This window comes from Excalfactoria chinensis, chromosome 5, assembly GCF_039878825.1.
Source record: "Excalfactoria chinensis isolate bCotChi1 chromosome 5, bCotChi1.hap2, whole genome shotgun sequence".
Classification (NCBI taxonomy): Eukaryota; Metazoa; Chordata; class Aves; order Galliformes; family Phasianidae; genus Excalfactoria; species Excalfactoria chinensis.
The window spans coordinates 46,189,153-46,208,477 of record NC_092829.1 but is presented as its reverse complement, the minus strand read 5'-3'; the positions used below and the strand labels follow the sequence as shown (position 1 = coordinate 46,208,477).

The following is a 19,325-nucleotide window of genomic DNA, read 5'->3' as shown; positions in this document are numbered from 1 at the left end:
CCGGTCTGGCCGGCCGCCGGCTGCTCCCTTCGCAAGATCGCGCGGGGCCAATGGCAGCGCCCAGCTCTGCGGCGGGAGGGCCGGGATTGGTGCAGGGGCTCTGCTGATCCCTGTGGAAGCCTCACCGGTACTGAATGGAGGGGGATGCTGGGGAGGCGGGGGGGCGAGGGGGGGGGGTGGAAATGGGCCGAGCTTGCCTCGAAACGGAGCTATGCGCGAGGAGAAAGTACATCAGTGAGGAAAAACGTAGCCTAGGGGGCACTTCGGAGCCAGAGACGGAGCTGGTGGAGCGCTGGGGCCGGGCAGTGAGAAACAAAGAGAAGGGAGGACATGAGCAGAGGAAGAGGGGGAGAGCCGGGGATCAGCTGAGCTAAATCGGGCACGGGAAGCTCGTCCCGTCCGCACGGCCCCGGGTCTCGCATATCGAGAGGACAAAGCGTCGGCCGGCCCCATGGGGAAGGGGGGCGAGAAAGGAGAGGAGTCCGGCGAGTGCAAGCCGCAGGTCCGCTCCTACACCTGGGAGGAGATCCAGAAGCACAACCTGAGGACGGACAGGTGGCTGGTGATAGAGCGGAAGGTGTACAACGTTACCCAGTGGGCGAACAGGCACCCGGGCGGCCAGCGGGTCATCGGCCACTGCGCCGGCGAGGATGCCACGGTAAGGGCACGGGGCCGCTCCGCGCTCCGGCACATCCCCGCGGGCACGCGCCCTGCCGCCCCTCTCCCCGCACATCTCCCCGCACACGGGCGATACCCGCGGGCGCAGCGCCTCCTCCGCTGGGCAACATCTGGGGGAGCGGTCGGGAGAGGCTCCGCTGCGGGGCTTTGTCTGCGTTCGTGCGGTGCCGGGAGTTGGGGATTCGTGGGGCCGAGGGTCTTCCCCTCCTTCTTGAGCGGCTTAGGGCATGCCGGGGAGCACGCACAGCAAGGGTTAAAGCCCGGCCCGTTTCACTGCCGCTCTGTAGTAGAGGTGAGCCGAACAAGGCTCCGTTCAGCTTTTTCCCAGGAGAGAATTCCCCAGAGAACTGTTGTTACAGGTTTCTATGGGGGGGAGGGGGGAAAGTTTGCTGCTGCTACAGCTGCTCCTGGACTCCATGGCTGGGCTGTTTCAGACACCTCTCCTGTTTCAGCAATTAAAAAAAGAAAGGAGGGGGGTGGGAACAAATTGGTCCAGAGATTGCTGTCTGCGTTTTCCCCCCTAAGCCACCTTCTGCAGAAGTGCATCCCAAGAGCACGTTCCAAGTTCGGGGTGAATAAATGCAGCTGCCCCCAGCTCTGTACGCGTCGTAAGCAGAGCTGTAGCATTAGCTGCTGGTCTGCTGCAGCTCTAACACCTGAGCAAGAAGGCTGTGGGTGCCACAGAATTACTAACGCTTTCCTTCAGTCTCCCTCTGCCTGCGGTTATTCCCTGCTATTTTCCTGGAAGCACTGAAATGCATTCTGTTCTTGTCCGGTTCCAATAAATGCCCCAAATGAGTAGCTTTCTGCCTCAGAAGGAAAGGGGTGGGGCTTTCTCTCTGCTGCACAAGCTGCGAGCTCCTCTGATGGCTTCCTATCCCTGAGAATTCACTGCAATTCCTCCACACGGAATCAAAAAGCATCTGCTGTTGCATTTGTCTCTGATCTTTACAAGGCAGACTGAAAGACAGGGTTGTGACACTGCTTCCAGCTCCTCCTCCCTAGCATAGCATCCCACTGTACTGAGAGAGCACGCTGTGAAGGCACAGACCGAAGGGTGCCCTGCCCCAAGCACTAACACAGAGTTGGCATCTGGTTTCCAGCTTCCCCATGGTGAATAACGTTTTACTGCCAAAATATCTTTTGTATTCAGGGTGAGAAAGCTTTGGCCTTGAGCCTGTCGGGGCTGTGCTAAAAAGTTTCAGTTTGAGTTGCAAGATATCACAACTGGGAGGGCTTTGGAAGAGGAAACAGCAATGATAAAGATTCAGCTCTTAAACCGTTTCCATCCCTGTCCCGGGACAGCTTACATGTAAGTTTCCCCTACAAGTACCAGCAGTGCTCAGCACTCAGTCACTTTAGGCACACTGATATGGCACACCGGCCTGGGACAGGTGCAGCCAGTTGTGGCACCACATCATGCACAGTTGCCTCAAGAAATGGATAAGGCTTAGCACATGTCCCAGCTCCCTGCAGCATCCCTGTTTTAGATGATGTTCGAGGATGCAAAAGAACATCTTTATGTTGACTGCACCAAGTACTTTGATGCTTTTATACAGCACATGCACCAATAAAGAAAACTTCTTTCCCCCCCATCAAAAGCAGCTGGGATAATTCCCCCTTCCCACGAGAAGCTTGGCTTATGACTGTGTTCTAAGATGCATGATTGCATTTCTGACCTGTTCCAACCATTCCTTTTATCCAACCCTGAAAGAAGCACAGCTGTTAAGTTCAGATATGGAGGAGAGCTCCATGACATGTCCAGAAAATAGATATGCTGCTGCCAGGGAAGCCTTGGGTAGACAGCTCTCGCTCTTTACATGCCTCCTACAGCAGAACTTCTGTGATCAGAGTATTACACTGAAGCTCAAAACAAAGTCCTGGAATAAGGTGAAAGTTTACATGGACTTTGGTGCACTTTGAAATCAAGGTTGTTGGCTGGGAATTTGGAACTCCAGAGCCAGCTTATGAATGGAGGTGAGCTCCCAGCAAGGTCAGCTAGGCACAGTGAGCATGTTCTGATCTGACCTTCCTATTTATCATAGAATCATTAAGGTTAGAAAAGATCTCTAAGATCACCAAGTCCAACCCCCAGCCCATCCCCACCATGCCCACTGACTTTGAACACCTCCAGAGTCCCTGACTTCACCACCTTCCTGGGCAGCCTGTGCCACTGCAACACCACTCTTACTGAGAAGATTTTTTTTCCCCCTAATAATAATAATTTAGAGCAAGAGGGGAGATTTTAGGTGGTCCTTGCAATTAACTGTTAATCAGTGGGATGAAGGAAGAAAGGCTGAAGCATGGTACTACCAAATTCTGCTTTGACTGTACCTTGGTTGTATTTTATTTATTCATAAAGTGAAGAAGATAGGGATTTCAACACAATAAGAAAAGGAGACTATAACCACTAGGATCATTAGTCACTGACAAAGTTAGAACCCCATGCCTCTTCCAACTACCCTCCCTTTTAAATATTAGGCCTCTGGACTCTGTGAGATCCATTGGTTTCCTTCCATGAGGAATAGAAGAGTTCAAGCTTTCCCCAGATGTGATAGGATCTCAGCAAAGGAGGAGCACAGCGAGCAAAATAAGCTCCAAATGAAGCTGGAGTTTCATGCTGAAGAGCATCTCAAAAAGAGAACTGTGGCTCACTGTGGTAAACTTATCATGGAACTGCATCTTTACAGCACCCTGAGCTGAACTCTACTCAAATCAAATGCCCTATGAAAACAAAAGTCAACCCCTTCTCCTGAACGTCCTCCAGGCAGCAGACTTCCATAGGGAGTTTATATCCTAGTGGGGATTTGCACACATTCCTGTCAGCCCACCTTCCCAGGGAATTAAGCAGGATTTAGGTACTTAGTTGCTTAGGAAATTTCTTGGGGTGCCTTTCTACACCTCTTTAGATACCATCCCAGGCCTCACTGTTTACTTCCTTCTAAATAAACACATAAATCAGCCTCTAGCAGAAAGCTTCTCTGGTAGAATCATAGAATTGTTTGAGTTGGAAGGGGTTCTTAAATGCCACCTGGCCCAACTCCCCTGCAGTGAACAGGGACACCAATGACCAGGTGCTCGGAGCCTGACCTTGAATGTCTCCATGGACAGGGCTTCCATCAGCACAGAAGTACCACACTGAACAGAGATCACACCTCTTTCATAGTAACAGTGTTACCCCACCCACAGTGCGGGGGGCCTACTACAAGGAGGGACAGTGCTGGAGATGTGCAGGAACAGAACAATGGGCAGAAAGCAACAGATACTGCTGAATCTCAGTTACTCCTATTTCTACTCCAGGACGCATTCCAGGCTTTCCACATCAACCCCAGCTTGGTGCAGAAGTTTCTCAAGCCATTACTTATTGGAGAGCTTGCTCCAGGGGAACCCAGCCAGGACCGAGATAAAAATGTGAGTATTTGTTAATGAGTTGGTGTTTATTATGGACAAGTGCCACCATTTTTTCCCTCTCAGAATGTCCTCCAGGTAGATTATAAAGGGGCCTTCACTACAGGCAGCTTATCCTGCTGAAACCAGTACCTGCAAAGCTCTGGAGAACAACCACAATTATGTTACAATTGGTAGGAGCAATAGGGACCCATGGGTGAGGAAATGTCCCATTTCAGTGTCTGTGCTTCAGAAGCAGCAACCCAGTAGGTACCACTTCTATCCGCACCATATCCTCAATCCAGTTCTGTACCTATCCTGGACAGTTCATTCATTATTCAGGCACTGTACGTGACATGACTAGTTCTTGCTAAAAAAAAAAACAGAACACCACCAACAAAAGAAACCAACCCTTAATTCCACCCTGTTCTTTATGGCTGGCCATGACCATTGGTATATTTGTCTTACTCAGAATGGAAGAGATGATGCTAATGGCTCTCTACTACTTGTAAAGCTCATTCAGACAAGTCACCAAATGTTGTAACTCCCAACACAGCAAGGTAGTCCTGGTTCACAGCACAAGGCTCAAGTTACTCTCCTAGCTCAGGGTGCAAAGGATCAAGGCACAGAATCAGACCAGCCAGGATGTTTACTCTTAGGAAAGAAAGCGCTATGAAAATAAAACTATATCCTTCCTTACTTTTGGTGTAGCCAAACAAAGCAAGAAATAACCAGAGTCCTTTGCACAGAACCTAGTCTTGGATGCATTCAGACTTGCTTACAAACTGCATGCTGTGTCTTGCATGTCTATTTTGCAGTCTCAGCTGGTGGAGGATTTTCGGACCCTGAGAAAGACAGCAGAGGACATGAATTTGTTCAGAGCCAGTCCTTTGTTCTTCTCACTTTACTTGGGCCATATCATTGCAATGGAAGCATTGGCTTGGCTTATGGTTTCATACTTTGGTACTGGCTGGATCACAACTCTAATTCTTGCCTGCATCCTTGCAACTTCCCAGGTAAGAAGTAGAAGGCACAGAGATATTTGTTGCCCAAGTCACTGCAGAGGTGGTCAATGTGTGCCAAACTTTTCTTGTTAGACCCACAGAACTAGGAAAAACATTCACCACATATCAGATCCCATAGTGCCTTCTGACCACCCCTACACACCAGTCATTATGCATCACACATACATCTTATCTTCTCTGCCTGTTCTACTCCAGAAAATGGAGGCACTGACCTCTTCTCCCTGGTCGCAGCAACAGAACCTGAGGGAATGGCAGGAGGGGATTAGGCTGGGTATTTAGGAAAGGTTCTTCAGCAGAGGTGGTGGGCACAGCCCTGAACTGAAAGAGTTCAAGGAGCATTTGGACATCACTCTCAGACATGGGATTGGGATTTTGATTGGTCCTGTCTGGAGCCAGGGGCTGGACTTAACAGTCTTTGTGGATCCCTTCCAAATAGTGTTATTCAGTGTTTCCACAATGCTATGCTCCCTTCCAGAACCAAAACAGAGCTTTCTCACCCTCTCCAGTTCACTCTCTGTCTTTCTCATGCTCAGAACTTGTCTTCTGTCTCTATTTTCTTTTATGCTCAATTCTGTTTTCAAGCAGCTGTACAACTAACATTCTTCCCATCATTTCAGGCCCAGGCAGGTTGGCTGCAACATGACTTTGGACACCTCTCTGTCTTTAAGAAGTCTTCCTGGAACCACATTGCCCACAAGTTTGTGATTGGACACCTGAAGGTAAAGGTCGTTACGGACAGGGGGGTCTGTGGAAATAGCTACAGTCTCTTTGACTGCATCAAAGCAGAACCCTGAATCTGTCAGTCTTTCAGCAATGAGCGGATGGAGAGACCTTTCTTTTTTAAATGCAAACAGTAGTTTGGACATCATCAGAACTGCATTGTTTTAGTGCAGCTACCACTTAATTCCTTGTTCTTGTATCTGCTCAGGGTGCCTCTGCAAACTGGTGGAACCATCGTCACTTCCAACATCACGCTAAGCCAAACATATTCAAGAAAGACCCAGATGTGAACATGCTGCATATTTTTGTCCTTGGAGAAAGTCAGCCTATCGAGGTAAGGCAAAGTGGTTAAAAAGTGGAAAATCCTCATCCGTAAAGACAGCAGAGAATGACATCCTAAAACAGAAGTTTGCTGGTCTTCTTTTCTTTACAAGAGTGATAAGAAAGCAAATGCTTCTCCCAGGGACTTCATACATCTATTGAGATCTGTTGGGAGTTACACCCTGCCACATACTGGGAGGAAGTGCAGGACTGACTATATAATTCCCTATCCATTTCCTATATATTCCCTAGGAAATATTTGGGGGTCGCTTAGGAAAAGCAATAAACAAGGGACGGTGGAAAGCTGTTAAAGAAAACTTCATTCTGCTGTATTGAAATATCAACACGAGGGGAAAATATGGTGTTTCTAAGTACTTTGCCAAGAATATTTTAAAACTGATCTGTTTCCACAGAAAATATCTTTGACTATTTTGGACAATGTCCTCCGTACTGGAACATTTGCCATGCATGTGGGAGGATATTGCTTGCATAGATACAGGAGGATGTCTCTGTGGGTTTTTTTGTTTGTTTGTTTGTTTCTCGAGGCAAAATCTGTGGAGATTTTGATTCAATCTGAGGGCTTAAGCCAGCAAAGCTGAATTGGAAGTTCAAGGCATACAGAAACTTCCTGCTTGTATAAACTAGCTGCAAGTGACTGCACTCTCACCTCATTCTCGAGATCTTCAGGAATCACCTGATCTTGAAATGAACATTTTATACAAAGACCAAGACTGAGAGCCAGACCAACCCATTAACTCTTCAGGTTATACCAGATAACTGCAGTCATCTATTTGAACAGTTTTCTTACATGAGCTGTGGACCAACATGCCGCACACTGAGTAGTAGGCAGTTAAAGAGTTTTGATTCAGTCTGTCCTTCTAGAGCCAAAATACTTAGAATTTCATAAAAACCTACATATAGAAAATAAACGTTTGGTCTTTTTTTTCCTTCACAATTGAACAAATATTTCTAGTCAAAAACAGCAGCAACAACTTCAACAAAAAGATCTGCAGCAAGTACAGCTCAGGGAAGTACAGAATGAAAAATCTAATGCTTTCTCAGCCAGCTTTTATCTTATTAAGAAAGTAACCCCAGAAATACACTGGCGACATACATGCTGGTGGATGAATACATATAGAGGATATACTGCACACATAGTATTTTCAAGATGCAGAAATGTCTTTTGTATATGACTAAAATGAAAGCCTTCCCCTGGAGCATAAAAAAAAAGACAGTCTAGAAAATACGAATCGGGATCTAGCTCTTCACTGTGTTGGTATATCACAATGGAAAATGTTGTGCTTGATAATTGGGATTTAAAGCAGACTGTGGTTTACTTAAAGGAAAAATGGAGGGTACTTTTTTCATCTCAGGATGAGATCTGCTCTGCCAACAACACTTTAGCCTGGCTCAAGAGCTGGCACACTGGGAATTCATTGGGCATGCCAATTCCATGCTCAGCACTCAAGATCACCAGGAAGATCTCTTTTCTGTCTGTTCAAAATGTCCTGTCTTGGAGATTAATGGGGTAGTTCCTGTTTACCAGGAACAACAGGGAAAAATTCAGTTCCTTTTCTTTCAGTCCTCACTAAATAGACTGAATTTGACCAAATTTGTCTTTGGAGGAACATCTGCATCTGCTGTGTGTAAATGAACCATGGTTACATAGCAGTTGGTGCAGAAGAGCTCTCAGGGGCAGCACACTACTTCTGTCAAATCACGTCAAACTAGCAACACAGGCACTGTAGACTTAAATACACCTATATGACTTCCTGTGTAAATAGCAAAGGGCCACACTAGTTTTTCCACTGTTGATAAAGTGCAACTTTAAAAAGCCCTGGCAGATGGAAGGGCTCATGGGCTGGTAGTTGCAGAAGTCAGAAAGAGTTGGTGGCTGGGACATTTTGGTGGAAGACAAGCCAATGTTCAGCACCATTCTCTGCCAAAGGTATCCTACCTAAGAATGTATCATTGGTCAGACTTTGCTATGCCTTAGAATCATAAATGTTGGAAAAGACCATCATGATCATCTGGTCCAACTATCAAAGTCTTGAATTTGTGTTGGTGATAATGGAAAAATGGCAATTCTAAGTACAGCCACGGGCAAGGCAGGAAGAGCAAAAATGAATGAAAATGCCATCAGGTTCACAAATAAAAAGAAGCTGCCAGCATCAAGACCAGAAGGCTTTAAAAAGGAATTTACACACAGGAGAATTATGAAGTCAGGATATTTATCCATAATAAAATACCTTCTAGCTTTGATGGCGTGGGAATTTGGTCAAAACTCTCCAGTCAATAAAGAAGTATTGCAGGTAATCCCCTCTTACGCATGGGCTCTATTGTCCAAGATTGAGCTTTCTCATCTTTGTCCCCACAGTATGGCAAGAAGAAGCTGAAGTACCTGCCCTACAACCACCAGCACGAGTACTTCTTCTTCAGTGAGTATCTGCACTGTGCTCCTCCTCTTACTCTTTGGTCAGAGGAACTGAACTTAGCAGAGAAATGCATAAGTCTCAACTCATCTTTCTCTTCCCAAGACCTACAGTCTTATTAATGGCATACCTGTACAGGCCTCAAAATCAATTCAGTATATTCTCATGGATACCCAAGCACCTTTAGAATTGCCAGCATGGCTATAGAAAGCAAGACAAGTGGTTGAGACTGGGAAGTAGACTCTGTGTGGGAGGCTCAATGGAATACCTGTATGCGATGAGTCAAGACGAACAAGTGTAAACTAGGGCCTCCTTCACAGAGAAGTCACCTGTCCCTGTCACCAGCATATCACTTCCTTTAGCAGTGCTGGGCAGACTTTCCCAGAAACAGTTCCTAAATCACCAGCTCACTCTCATGTCACGCGCTTTTCTGCCTCTCTGATGTCCGAAACATTTCCCTTTGCTTTGCAGTCTTCCCACCTCTGCTCATCCCCGTGTACTTCCAACTCCAAATCATGTCAACCATGATCAAGCGCAGGTTATGGGCGGTGAGTGACATGTTCCCTCAGTCTTGGTGGGGTCTGACATTTGAGTGGGGAGAGAGAACAGTGGTCTTTCCAGCACAAGAGACCTGGCAGAGGGAGGCTGGGAAGGGATCACACTTTGCTGCACTAATGATCTAATGCCCCTAACATTACCAGCAGAGCCACGTTGTATGAAATAGGCTAAGAGATGCCTCATATTTTCTCTCTTCCCCTAGGACCTTGCCTGGGCCATCAGCTACTACACGCGCTATTTCATCACATACATCCCATTCTATGGCATTCTGGGATCCCTGTCTCTCCTCACTTTTGTCAGGTAGGAGATAAAGGACCTCCAGTGCTGGGCTAACCAAGCTCCAGCTCTGCTATGGCCCACAGCCCTTCCTCATTACGATTCTCTGCAGTCATTTGCCACACAGTGTTGTATTATTGGGCATTCCTGTCGCTTTGCTTTCTTCCCATCATCTCCCAGTTCTACCTCCTCACAGCAGAGCTGATTCTGGTGCTCAGCACCTTCCTCAGCCTTTGTGATGGTTCAGCCAGGATTCTGGTATTTTTCCTAAATCCCCATTCTCACACACTGCCCAATCCCAACACTTTTGCATTTTCCACACTCTCCAAGGCCAGACCCTTCCACAGTGCCTCAGGCCAAACTCTTCCCAGCTCACTTGGAAGGTGCCTCATGAGCCCTCTGAGCACCAGAATGAAAATGCTCCCCACTTCTCACATGCAAAATAGCTCACATCTTGTACACTACACACGCACGTCATTGCTTCCACGCCGAGGTCAGTGCCTCAGAAATCTGTTTCACACCACAGATCAGTGCTCCTATCCCTACATTCCAATAGACCCCCAAAAAACTACCTCTCAGCTCTCCTTACACCTATGGAGAAATTATTCTGTGTGTCTTGATTCTGACTGGTCTTCTGCCCCTTTATTGTCACCATGCTCCACAATGAGCTGCTCTTGATTACTGCTGTGTGATAAATGGGTGGAAAGTTCAGTGAGAGATCTGAAAACATGAACTGCAAGCATGGGCTGCCAAAATGAATCAGGCATGGCAGGGTTGGGAAGCTTACTCACTGCATGATTATACTGTCCCAGATGGTAGCATTGAATTTGTATTTCTGTTTTGCATGCAATATCTGCAGCTCTTTGGCTAATACTGAAGGATGGCATTTAGTCCCACAGCCAGCACTAGTTTTAGAAAACATTTCATCGGAGTGAAAAACATTTTTCTAAAATAACCCCACATTTTTAAAGCAAAAAGAAATCGCAACAGATACGCAAAAGCCTTCGCAAAATCTGAAGGTTTGCCTCCAGAAAACATAACAGCACTGTTCGCGACTTCAGTTTTCATAGCTTCAGAACACTTCTGCCCTGTTTTCTTTTGTCTTTTTAACTAGGAACTTCAAAAGATGGACATTTGTGTAAGCCTGTAGCCAAAATTTTTGATCTGGATTCAACAAGTGACACCACCTGACCTTGTATCTCCAAAGATTTTCTATTTTGATCAAGATGAAAACACAGGAGGAAGAACATTTCTCCTTGCAAAACTCTTTCCAGTTCCTCATGAAAGTTCAGCTGGAGATGGTTCCCTATTACTATAGTTCTGTTATACTTCAGACAGTTAAAGAAGAGCCCTGGGAGCTTCAGAGAACAATGCACCGTTGTAGTCAGCTCTCCCATGGCTCAGAGCAATAAGAATATGCAATGAGGGCCACCACTCTCAATCTAAATACATAAGGCATAAAGTTAAATGAAAACATTTCATTTTGTTTTCACCCCAGATGTGAGTAATGAGTAGAAAGCTGAGACTGTTCTAATTAGCTGACGCATGATATCAACAGTCTTATTCAGACTTTCGTCAGACAGATGAAAACACTGGAAAAACAAACTATCAAAATCCAGACTTCCAAAAAGCTCTGAGACAGCTCTGTTTAATTAGCTCACCCCAGTCAGTGATTTTATGAAATTACTGCTGGTTACATTACAGTGATTGCTGAAATTACTGGTGAAAGTGGAGCATCAGATCATCTGCTTTTTTTAGTCTATAGGCTTGCTTTCTGGAAAAGGATGTTGAACAACTGCCGTGCAACATGCATCTCAGTCTCAGCACAGTGAAACAGCTTTGGGCAAACAGAAGTGCATTTCTGTAGGCTGTTCTCCAGGGGCTAAAATCGTGGTTTACACCACAAGCAGTAAACAAGCCAATCTCAAGTTCAGAATTATGGTAAAGTTACAGAGAAAACAAAGAGAAACTGGGAGCCCCTGAGCACTAAATCTGACAATCAGAAAGTTAACACCAATGAGCAGATGGACTTTGAAACTCTTGTATATCCAGCAAGCAATTGCAAAGAAAATCAACTCAGAATTTCTAAATCATGGCTCCATTTTCTCAAGTAATTGGAGTATAGAATCACAGAATCATTAAGGCTGAAAGAGACCTCTAAGATCACCAAGTCTAATGGCCAACCCATCCCACTGACCACGTCCCTCGGTGCCACATGTCTGTGGCTCTTGAACAGCTCCAGGGATGGTGACTCCACCACCTCCCTGGACAGCCTGTGCCACTGCATCACTATTCCCTTGGAGAAGCAATTTTTCCTATCGGTCCTCCTCAGTATTACATCTTCATTTAGAAAAAGGCAAAATTAGTGTGAAAGATAGATTCGCTCCTGAGGAAGGAGAAGCGTTAGTCCCAGAGGTATAAAGAGAGAAAGAGGAATTAATTGCAGAAGTGATTCTTTCTGGTTTCATTAGGAAGAGGCATTTAGTTTTGTATCCTGAGGAAATGTTTTTCTCACATGCTATATGTCCTGCTGCTCCCTGCAAACACCATCTGCTTACCTCGGGTCCTGGTCTGCAATATAAATTGTTCCGTTTTTTGTCTGTATGTTTTTTGAAGGTTTCTGGAGAGCCACTGGTTTGTGTGGGTCACACAGATGAATCACATTCCAATGGAAATTGATTGTGAGAAGCACAAAGACTGGCTTAGCTCTCAGGTAACCTCTGATTTCACTCACCCCAAACTGGATTTATTTACTCAATTTACTCAAAGCATGGATGGAGTACCAAATTATCCCCTGATAAAGGTACAAGGTGTTATAGCATAGGGCCTCTGCCCAAGACCTCTCTACCACAAAGATCATAGAATTACAGTATCATTAAGGTTGGGAAAGACCTCTAAGATCATCTAGTCCAACCATCATCCAATCCCCACCATCTGCTTTCCCCAAAGTCATTCAAGGCATGGAAGTCTAAGCTTCTGTATTGATTTGAATAATCAGAAAGTTATGTTTTGTTTCTTCATTTCTGAGGCTTTATCAGGTGCTCATGTGGTGTACATAGGCATACACATATGAGCAAAGAGAAATGCCTCAATGGAAATCATCAGCTAATGGAAAATGGTACTTTAAACCTTAAATCCCTGTGCTGAAAACACAACAACTCCAGCTGAAGAAAGAGTTTAGCATATTTCTAAAATCTGTAGTTTTCTAATGGAATAAGAGATTAAACAAAGATGTACTACTTTCTATGTATAAATCTCTTTAATGCCTGGTCAGACAAATGCACACCTTTTATTTGTGGTGGCCCAAGTCTTTTTCAGACCTAGAGGACAATGACTACACTAATTCTGTGTAACTGGGCTGAGAGAAGTTCATGCATACTGGACAATAACTAGATGGGAGTAAAAGTAGGCTTCCTGCATCCATGGGGTTTTCTTCTCCAAATTCCCATCCTGATCCTGTTGTTAACCATCTGGTCTCCAGCTAGATATGCTGAGATTTAGGACCCTGTCCTTGGGCTGATATGTCACCAAACATGACTATCTCCCTGCATTGCCCCTTGATCCTTTCATGGCATTGTCAGCACAACAGTTGATAGCCAGCTGTGACCAAGGATTAACGTTTCCCATGCTGCAGTCAGCTGTCTCAGAATGGCAGCTTTCTACACAATGATTGCTCATAGAAGAGGAAGACGCTTTTTGTCCTCCAGCCCCTGCCACAGGCAAGATAGGCTTCATGCTGATTTTAGGGTGACTAATTCACAGCTATTTGGGTCACCAGCATTCATGGCTGCTTTCTTGCCTCCACAGCTGGCAGCCACCTGCAATATTGAGCAGTCGTTTTTCAATGACTGGTTCACCGGGCACCTGAACTTTCAAATTGAGCACCAGTGAGTATGGATCCAGTAACATTCGGTCATCACCTCGTTATTACAATACTGTATCTGTGGCAAGGGATAGTCCGGTAAAAACATATGTGTGAGCAGGGACAGAATCACAGAGAAGCCCAGGTTGAAAGGGATCTCAGAAATGATCTGGTCCAAACTTTCATGGTAAAGGCAGGGCCCACACAAGGTAGTCTAACACCTTCTCTAGTCAAACCTTCCTCTTCCCCTTTGGTGCACTACCATATTTCAAGCAAAGACAGTTCCAAACTACTGGGGGGTTGTTGTCACTGTAGGCACAGCATCTTTCTCTCATGCTACCCAATACCTCAGCTTTCACTCTCACAGTTTTAATTTGGCTTTCAGCTAAGTTGTTGGTACAAAACTACAAGATACAAAGGCTACAGATTTGGATAGTAAAACTCAAGAAGTTATCTTAAGATATATTTCAGAAGTGTCCTTTCCCTAAATAAAAGGTCATCAGCATCTCATGGCTGGAAATGTGGGACTGTACATACTGCTGAGTATCAGGCTGCAGGAAGGGTATTAAAACCAGGGCAGTCTGTTAGTGCAAAATGTAATAGAGACCACATTTAGAGTAAAGGTGACTGGCTTGGAAGTCAGCTTTGGAAATTTTCATTGAACAGTATAAGCAACATGACCCCAGGTTCTTTACCTGCTTCTGTGTTCCGTGAGATGGAAAAAGGGGCCACTGATAATTCAGTTTGGCAAGAAACAATTAGTACTGCCCAAAGCAAACAGGCAGCTATCTCAGCAGAGTGAGGCTGCTTCCTCTCTCCTGCTTCCTTTGCATTGCACTTGTAGCATCCTCTCCTGCATAAACTGGCTTTGATTGTCTCTTGAACACAGCTTTGTTCCGAGGACTGACAGCAGCAGGAGAACTGATGTATTCTGTTTTCACAAGCCTTCTTGAAACAGAGTACTGTAAAGCACAGATCTCTCTCTGCCTCTCTTTCTTTCATTTATTGGTACAGCTCAAGAAGGCATTACTAATTGGCCCCGTGAGAAGGCAGATGGAGATGCCCATCCCTTGGGGTTATTCTCTAGATTTTTCTCAGATGTTTTCTCTTTCTCTATTCAAGCCTGTTCCCAACAATGCCACGGCACAATTTCTGGAAAGTCAAACCCTTGGTGAAGTCGTTATGTGCCAAGTATGGGGTGCAGTATGAAGAGAAGTCTCTCGGAAAAGCATTTGTAGATATTGTTGGGTAAGGTTCTTGTAATACCATCAGCAGCTTGCAGTTCACTGTTACACAAGCATGCATCCTATCATTTCTACTACAAATAATTCAGGACACTTTGAGAAATAGCATATGGGTATTCTGTAACCTGGTGTCACTAAGGGTAACAACCTTCACATCGCAGCCCAAGGAATACCTGCAGATTAGTTAATTCAACAGAAATGGTACAGCCCCACTGAGGTAGTGGACTGATGCCAGGTTACAGCTGGCAAGGGAATGGGAAAATACTTCACTACATTGTGGGGGGAGGGAGGGGAGGTAGGGTGGGGAAGTGCTGTCCCCCAAAGCTGCTTCTGCAACAAGAGCACTTCAACCAAAGTACTTTGAAACCGGTCACTTTGGGGGGCCCAAATTGCAAAATAGGCAGCTCCTCTGCTATTCTGAGGGGGACAATCTGTGGGGTTCATGCTCAGACTCAGTATCAGAGTTCTCCTTTCTAGGAACAAAGTGACAGAGGTTCACGAGACAAACAAACCTCTCTCCATTTTCTTTCCTCAGGTCACTAAAGAAATCTGGAGATTTATGGCTGGACGCTTACCTCCACAAGTGAACATGAGTCTTAATGGGGAGGTGTGAGTCACAGGGAGGGATGGGGGTGAATGGGGAAGATCACCTATGTGTCTTTTACTATCAGAATTCAGTCTATTTCTATGTGCACAGTTTGAGGGGAGTTTCCTGTCTTGTGAACTGCTACTGCTGTGAGCTCAGGCAACCTGTTAAATCCGGACAGATGTAAAATGTGCTGGGCATAGCCTTCAGAGGACAAGACCCAATGCACAAACAGAAGGGTGGGAGAGAACAGAGAGAAGTATCTAAAAAGGAGATATTTAGCATCTGCCCTCCACCATCTCCTCGCCATTCACTCATTCTCGCTCTGCCTAAAGCGCACAAGCCCCTGATTCACACACATGACTTGTTAGACTTCAGCGAGCCCAAGGACAATCCTAAGACACCTGTGCCAGCTCTGCTGTAGGAACCTCAACCCACAGGGCCCAGCAGCCATACGCTGCGGCTTTCAGTCCTGCCCATAAGCAAAGCATACTAATTGCCAATCAATCTGCGTAACCGCAAATGGTTTCTTTCACCTGAGCAGAGCTTTGGCAACACCCAGTTCTGCCTGTCTGCACATGCCCAGCAGAAACCGGGGCTGTTTCTATGTCAGAGTCCTGGGCTGCGTGCCCTGCTCCTGAGACCAGTCAGCAAAGAAAATGGGTTCCTCCTGGAAGAGGAGTAGCTCCCCCAGCACTACAGACTGACAGCAGACCCTATGGCTGAAGGTGGAACTGGCCAGGCTGTGCTGGTGGTGTGAGACCTCCCATAGAAATATCTTACAATTTACTTGTAACTCTATTCCCTGTCTAGCATCTAATAGCCAAAACCCATGAATGGTTTAACCTGAGGATATAGTTGAACAGCTTCCAATCACTTCGCTAACATGCAACACAATCCCAAGCCCACTCCAGGTAGATCAAGGCCTTTGGATTCAACTGTAATACAGTGCAAGAGACACATTCTCTACAAAGAACAGCCGTAGTTTCAACAGCAGTGCTAGGTTCCAACAGCTTTTCTCAGCTCCAAACACTTTTCCTAGTACAAAAGGGATGCTCTAGTCATTAGGCAATGACATTGCACGTATCATTGCGTTGCCCAACATTGAAATTGGATCCTCGCTTTTGAACCTTCAACACCAATAAAGCCCCACCAAATCAGCAAGGTTCTGCATGCAGAGACAATTCCAGAGCTGTGGCTATGCCCTCCCAACAAAACAAAAGGTATTGTCACCTCCCACTTTGGAGAACTGGTTGAGATTTCTATGCTTACAGACGGGAAATTCATAGGTAGGACTGTAACTTAACCTAGCTACTAATACTTCAGATTTATGAAGGGCTTATTTTTGTGTTCTTGCTCAACCCTCACCTGAATAGCACAATGAATTGTTTAGGATTAAAAGCTACTCCAGGTTATCTGAAGCTTGAGCAGAATGTGAGCAATTTTTATAGTTGGTTTCTTACAGCACAAGCAGTGATGTCCTTCTGGATGCTGTAACTTCTCAGACAGGTAGTAATGGGCTAGTCCAGAATTCTGACCAACACTGCTAAGAATGCCTTAATATGTCCATCTGGTTTTGACTCCTCTAATGGGCATTTTTCTTCCCAAGACCTTAGCACAAGACACCAAATAGAAGAAAGAGGGGACAGGAGAGATCTTGATATTAGCTGTTTTCTAACTATTTCCTCTTTCAGACCCCTGAAAACTCCCATTTTCATACGAATTGTGCAGCTACTCAAATCCAGAAATAAAATCTGTGTAATGCTATCCTAAGAAGTGACTTCCAGGTGTCATGTACTGGTTCTTGCTGCTGCAAGGTATAAAGGTCTTTTCGCAAAGAACAGGTCACCAACCCCTCGCAGTGCTTTCTTTTAATCATTGTGCTTACATGTTCAGAAAGTTTGTCTTGTGAAAATGCAAAAAGCTGGTTACTTTTTCAGGCAAATTCTCACTGACAACCTTAATCACGTAGCTTCTTTCTCTCCCTCCAAAAAATCCCAGCCTGCCATCTTGGGACACAGCATTTCACATGCACCTTAATGTTTGAGTTCTCCATCCATTAACTCAATCAAACACAACCCTAGCAAAGAGGCCTGAAAATCTCGATAAATATATCTTGCTAAGTGATCACTAGCACCAAAGTGACATCTAAAATTCAGGTGTTCCAGAAGCTTCAGTAACATTGCAAACTTAGCCCACCAAAGGATGCAACATTCACATGAGCTCACTGAGCTCAGTTCCCAGAGAAAAAAAGCTTCCCTTTGCAGGTTCCAGTTAGCCACCAGAATGATATAAATACTGACATCTCTGCACAGTTTTGCTCCAGCATTCTGAGGACCAAAACTAATTAATTTCTCTGAAACAGAATGAGGGGAAAACCCATACTTTTTTTTGTTGTTGTTCTTTTTTCCTCCTTGACAAAGGCAATTTGCATTGCAGATACACAGCAAAATCTCTCAAACATACCTGAAGCCTGTCAGGGCTTGCAAATAAACTCACCTGAACCACATCGTTGGCCACATGAGCACTTGGCAACATACAGAGGCTGTGAGCTGGAAACAGCATTTGTTTTGGTCAGATGATGGAAGAATAGGCAGCAGAGGGCTGGCTTGCTTCTCTTCAGTCACGCTAGCAGGGTTTGCCACTGGAGTAGGAGGAGCAGCATGTTCAAAGATGCTTGGAAAAGAAAGGCATTAACTCTGGACTAGAGAGAGATGGGCACGTGTTTTAGAAGGAGTAGCACAGAGCTGGGAAAAACATGGGAAGAGAGCAGGCAGAGTGAGAAGACAAACACCAATGCCATGGACAGGGAAGAAAAGGTACCTTGAAACCAGGTGCTTACATTCCTCCACTAATTGCTAGCTCCTGATTGGCCAACAGCTGAGGTAGGGACAATGGTTTTGCTCAGATACCCACAAAGTGAGAAGAAATCAGCCCTCACATTGCAGGTTAAAAGCAGCCATCTTCCAGCCACAGCCTCTTCTAGCAGATGCTTTCCTAAGAAAGCCTTCCTGAGTCCTAACATTTCAAGTGTTCCCTAGGAATTGTTAAAACATCAGGCCTACATTCCTTATAGGACGGCTCCTGTTTATTTTGTTCTTCAAAAACAAACAAACAAACAAACTCAAAATAGTTTTTCCAGTGTATTCTATTGCTCATTAAAATCATAACTATCTGTTGACCATAAAAACGCTTTCTGTATTTTATTCAGCCATATCTAGAGTCATGGCAGTGTCTCAGTGGACGGTCCCTTTTCCACTGTACGGGGTGAAATGGCTCTTATGGCACTGACAGTACATGGCTTTGTGGCCTTCATGGAACGATGGCAGTGTTCATCCTTGTCTTGGGAACCACCACCAAAAGAAATCTTTTTCATGTAAAAAGATTGGCCCAAATGTTCAAACTCAGTCTCCGGGCACTTCAAGGAGGCAGGTGAGATCAATATGGATACAGAAACTTCTGTAAAAGCTTCCAGCAGTTTGTCAAAACTCAGTTTTGCTGCCCATTAATGGCTCTCCCAGTGGTGCAATGGGCAGCTTGGTCCAATGGAGTCAGTGGGCTTTAGGTCCAACCAGAGGCTTTCAGCAACATGTAATGGAACTGGGAGCTTGTCCTTGCAGACAAACCCACCTGAGCTGCACTGGCAGCTGAAGAAGCACACAGCAGACAGTGAAAACGAGTAGGAATCACATAGGCTGACCTAGATCTTACGACACAAAGTCAGGGAAGGACAGTCTGTGGTTATCTGCTGCTATCAATACTGTTTTTCAGAGTACACATTAATTGCTTCATAGGTAAACTAATTCTGCACAGAAAGCATTCTATGAGAAGTCATAGAACTCAAAAGGGAAAATGACCCTACCTTGTTATTAGGACTTTTATTTGATCCTAAAATAAACACATTCTCTTAATACAAATAGAAGCTCTTACACAAAACTGAAATGTTGCAAACTGATATAGCACTTGACTTTCCTTCTTGGTACAGCTGTTACCAGAACCCCCAAGCATCCCAACATAACATAACTTGAAGGGGAACAAGGGCCCGGTCATTCTGATCTCATGTCCTGGATTAAGATGCCTACACCCAAGCCATGTATGACAGCCATACAAAAACACTTCCTGATTTTACTCAGTGCTCTATTCATCTCTATTTTAAACTGCTTAATGGCCTAAGAATGGAGAGATTCGTAATTGGCAAGATATAAAAAGAAGCCTTCATCCATTAGCAATATTGCT

General features: G+C 45.2%; 1 protein-coding gene across 1 annotated transcript; it reads left to right on the top strand.

Moving 5' to 3' along the window:
- Positions 1-208: 208 nt before the first annotated feature.
- Positions 209-16,869, top strand: FADS2 (fatty acid desaturase 2). The gene is made up of 12 exons (XM_072337957.1): positions 209-658; positions 3,979-4,089; positions 4,884-5,081; positions 5,708-5,809; positions 6,019-6,144; positions 8,509-8,569; positions 9,035-9,111; positions 9,324-9,421; positions 12,014-12,110; positions 13,205-13,284; positions 14,382-14,507; positions 15,039-16,869. Exons 1-12 carry the CDS (start codon positions 452-454, stop codon positions 15,088-15,090), a joined length of 1,335 nt encoding a protein of 444 aa, XP_072194058.1. The 5' UTR covers positions 209-451; the 3' UTR covers positions 15,091-16,869.
- Positions 16,870-19,325: the final 2,456 nt, after the last annotated feature.

Coding starts and splice junctions, on each gene's coding strand:
- FADS2 (XM_072337957.1), top strand. CDS start 452: ATGGGGAAGGGGGGCGAGAAAGGAGAGGAGTCCGGCGAGTGCAAGCCG. Junction 5,810..6,018: donor TTGTGATTGGACACCTGAAG/GTAAAGGTCGTT, acceptor GTATCTGCTCAG/GGTGCCTCTGCAAACTGGTG. Junction 9,112..9,323: donor TCAAGCGCAGGTTATGGGCG/GTGAGTGACATG, acceptor CTCTTCCCCTAG/GACCTTGCCTGGGCCATCAG.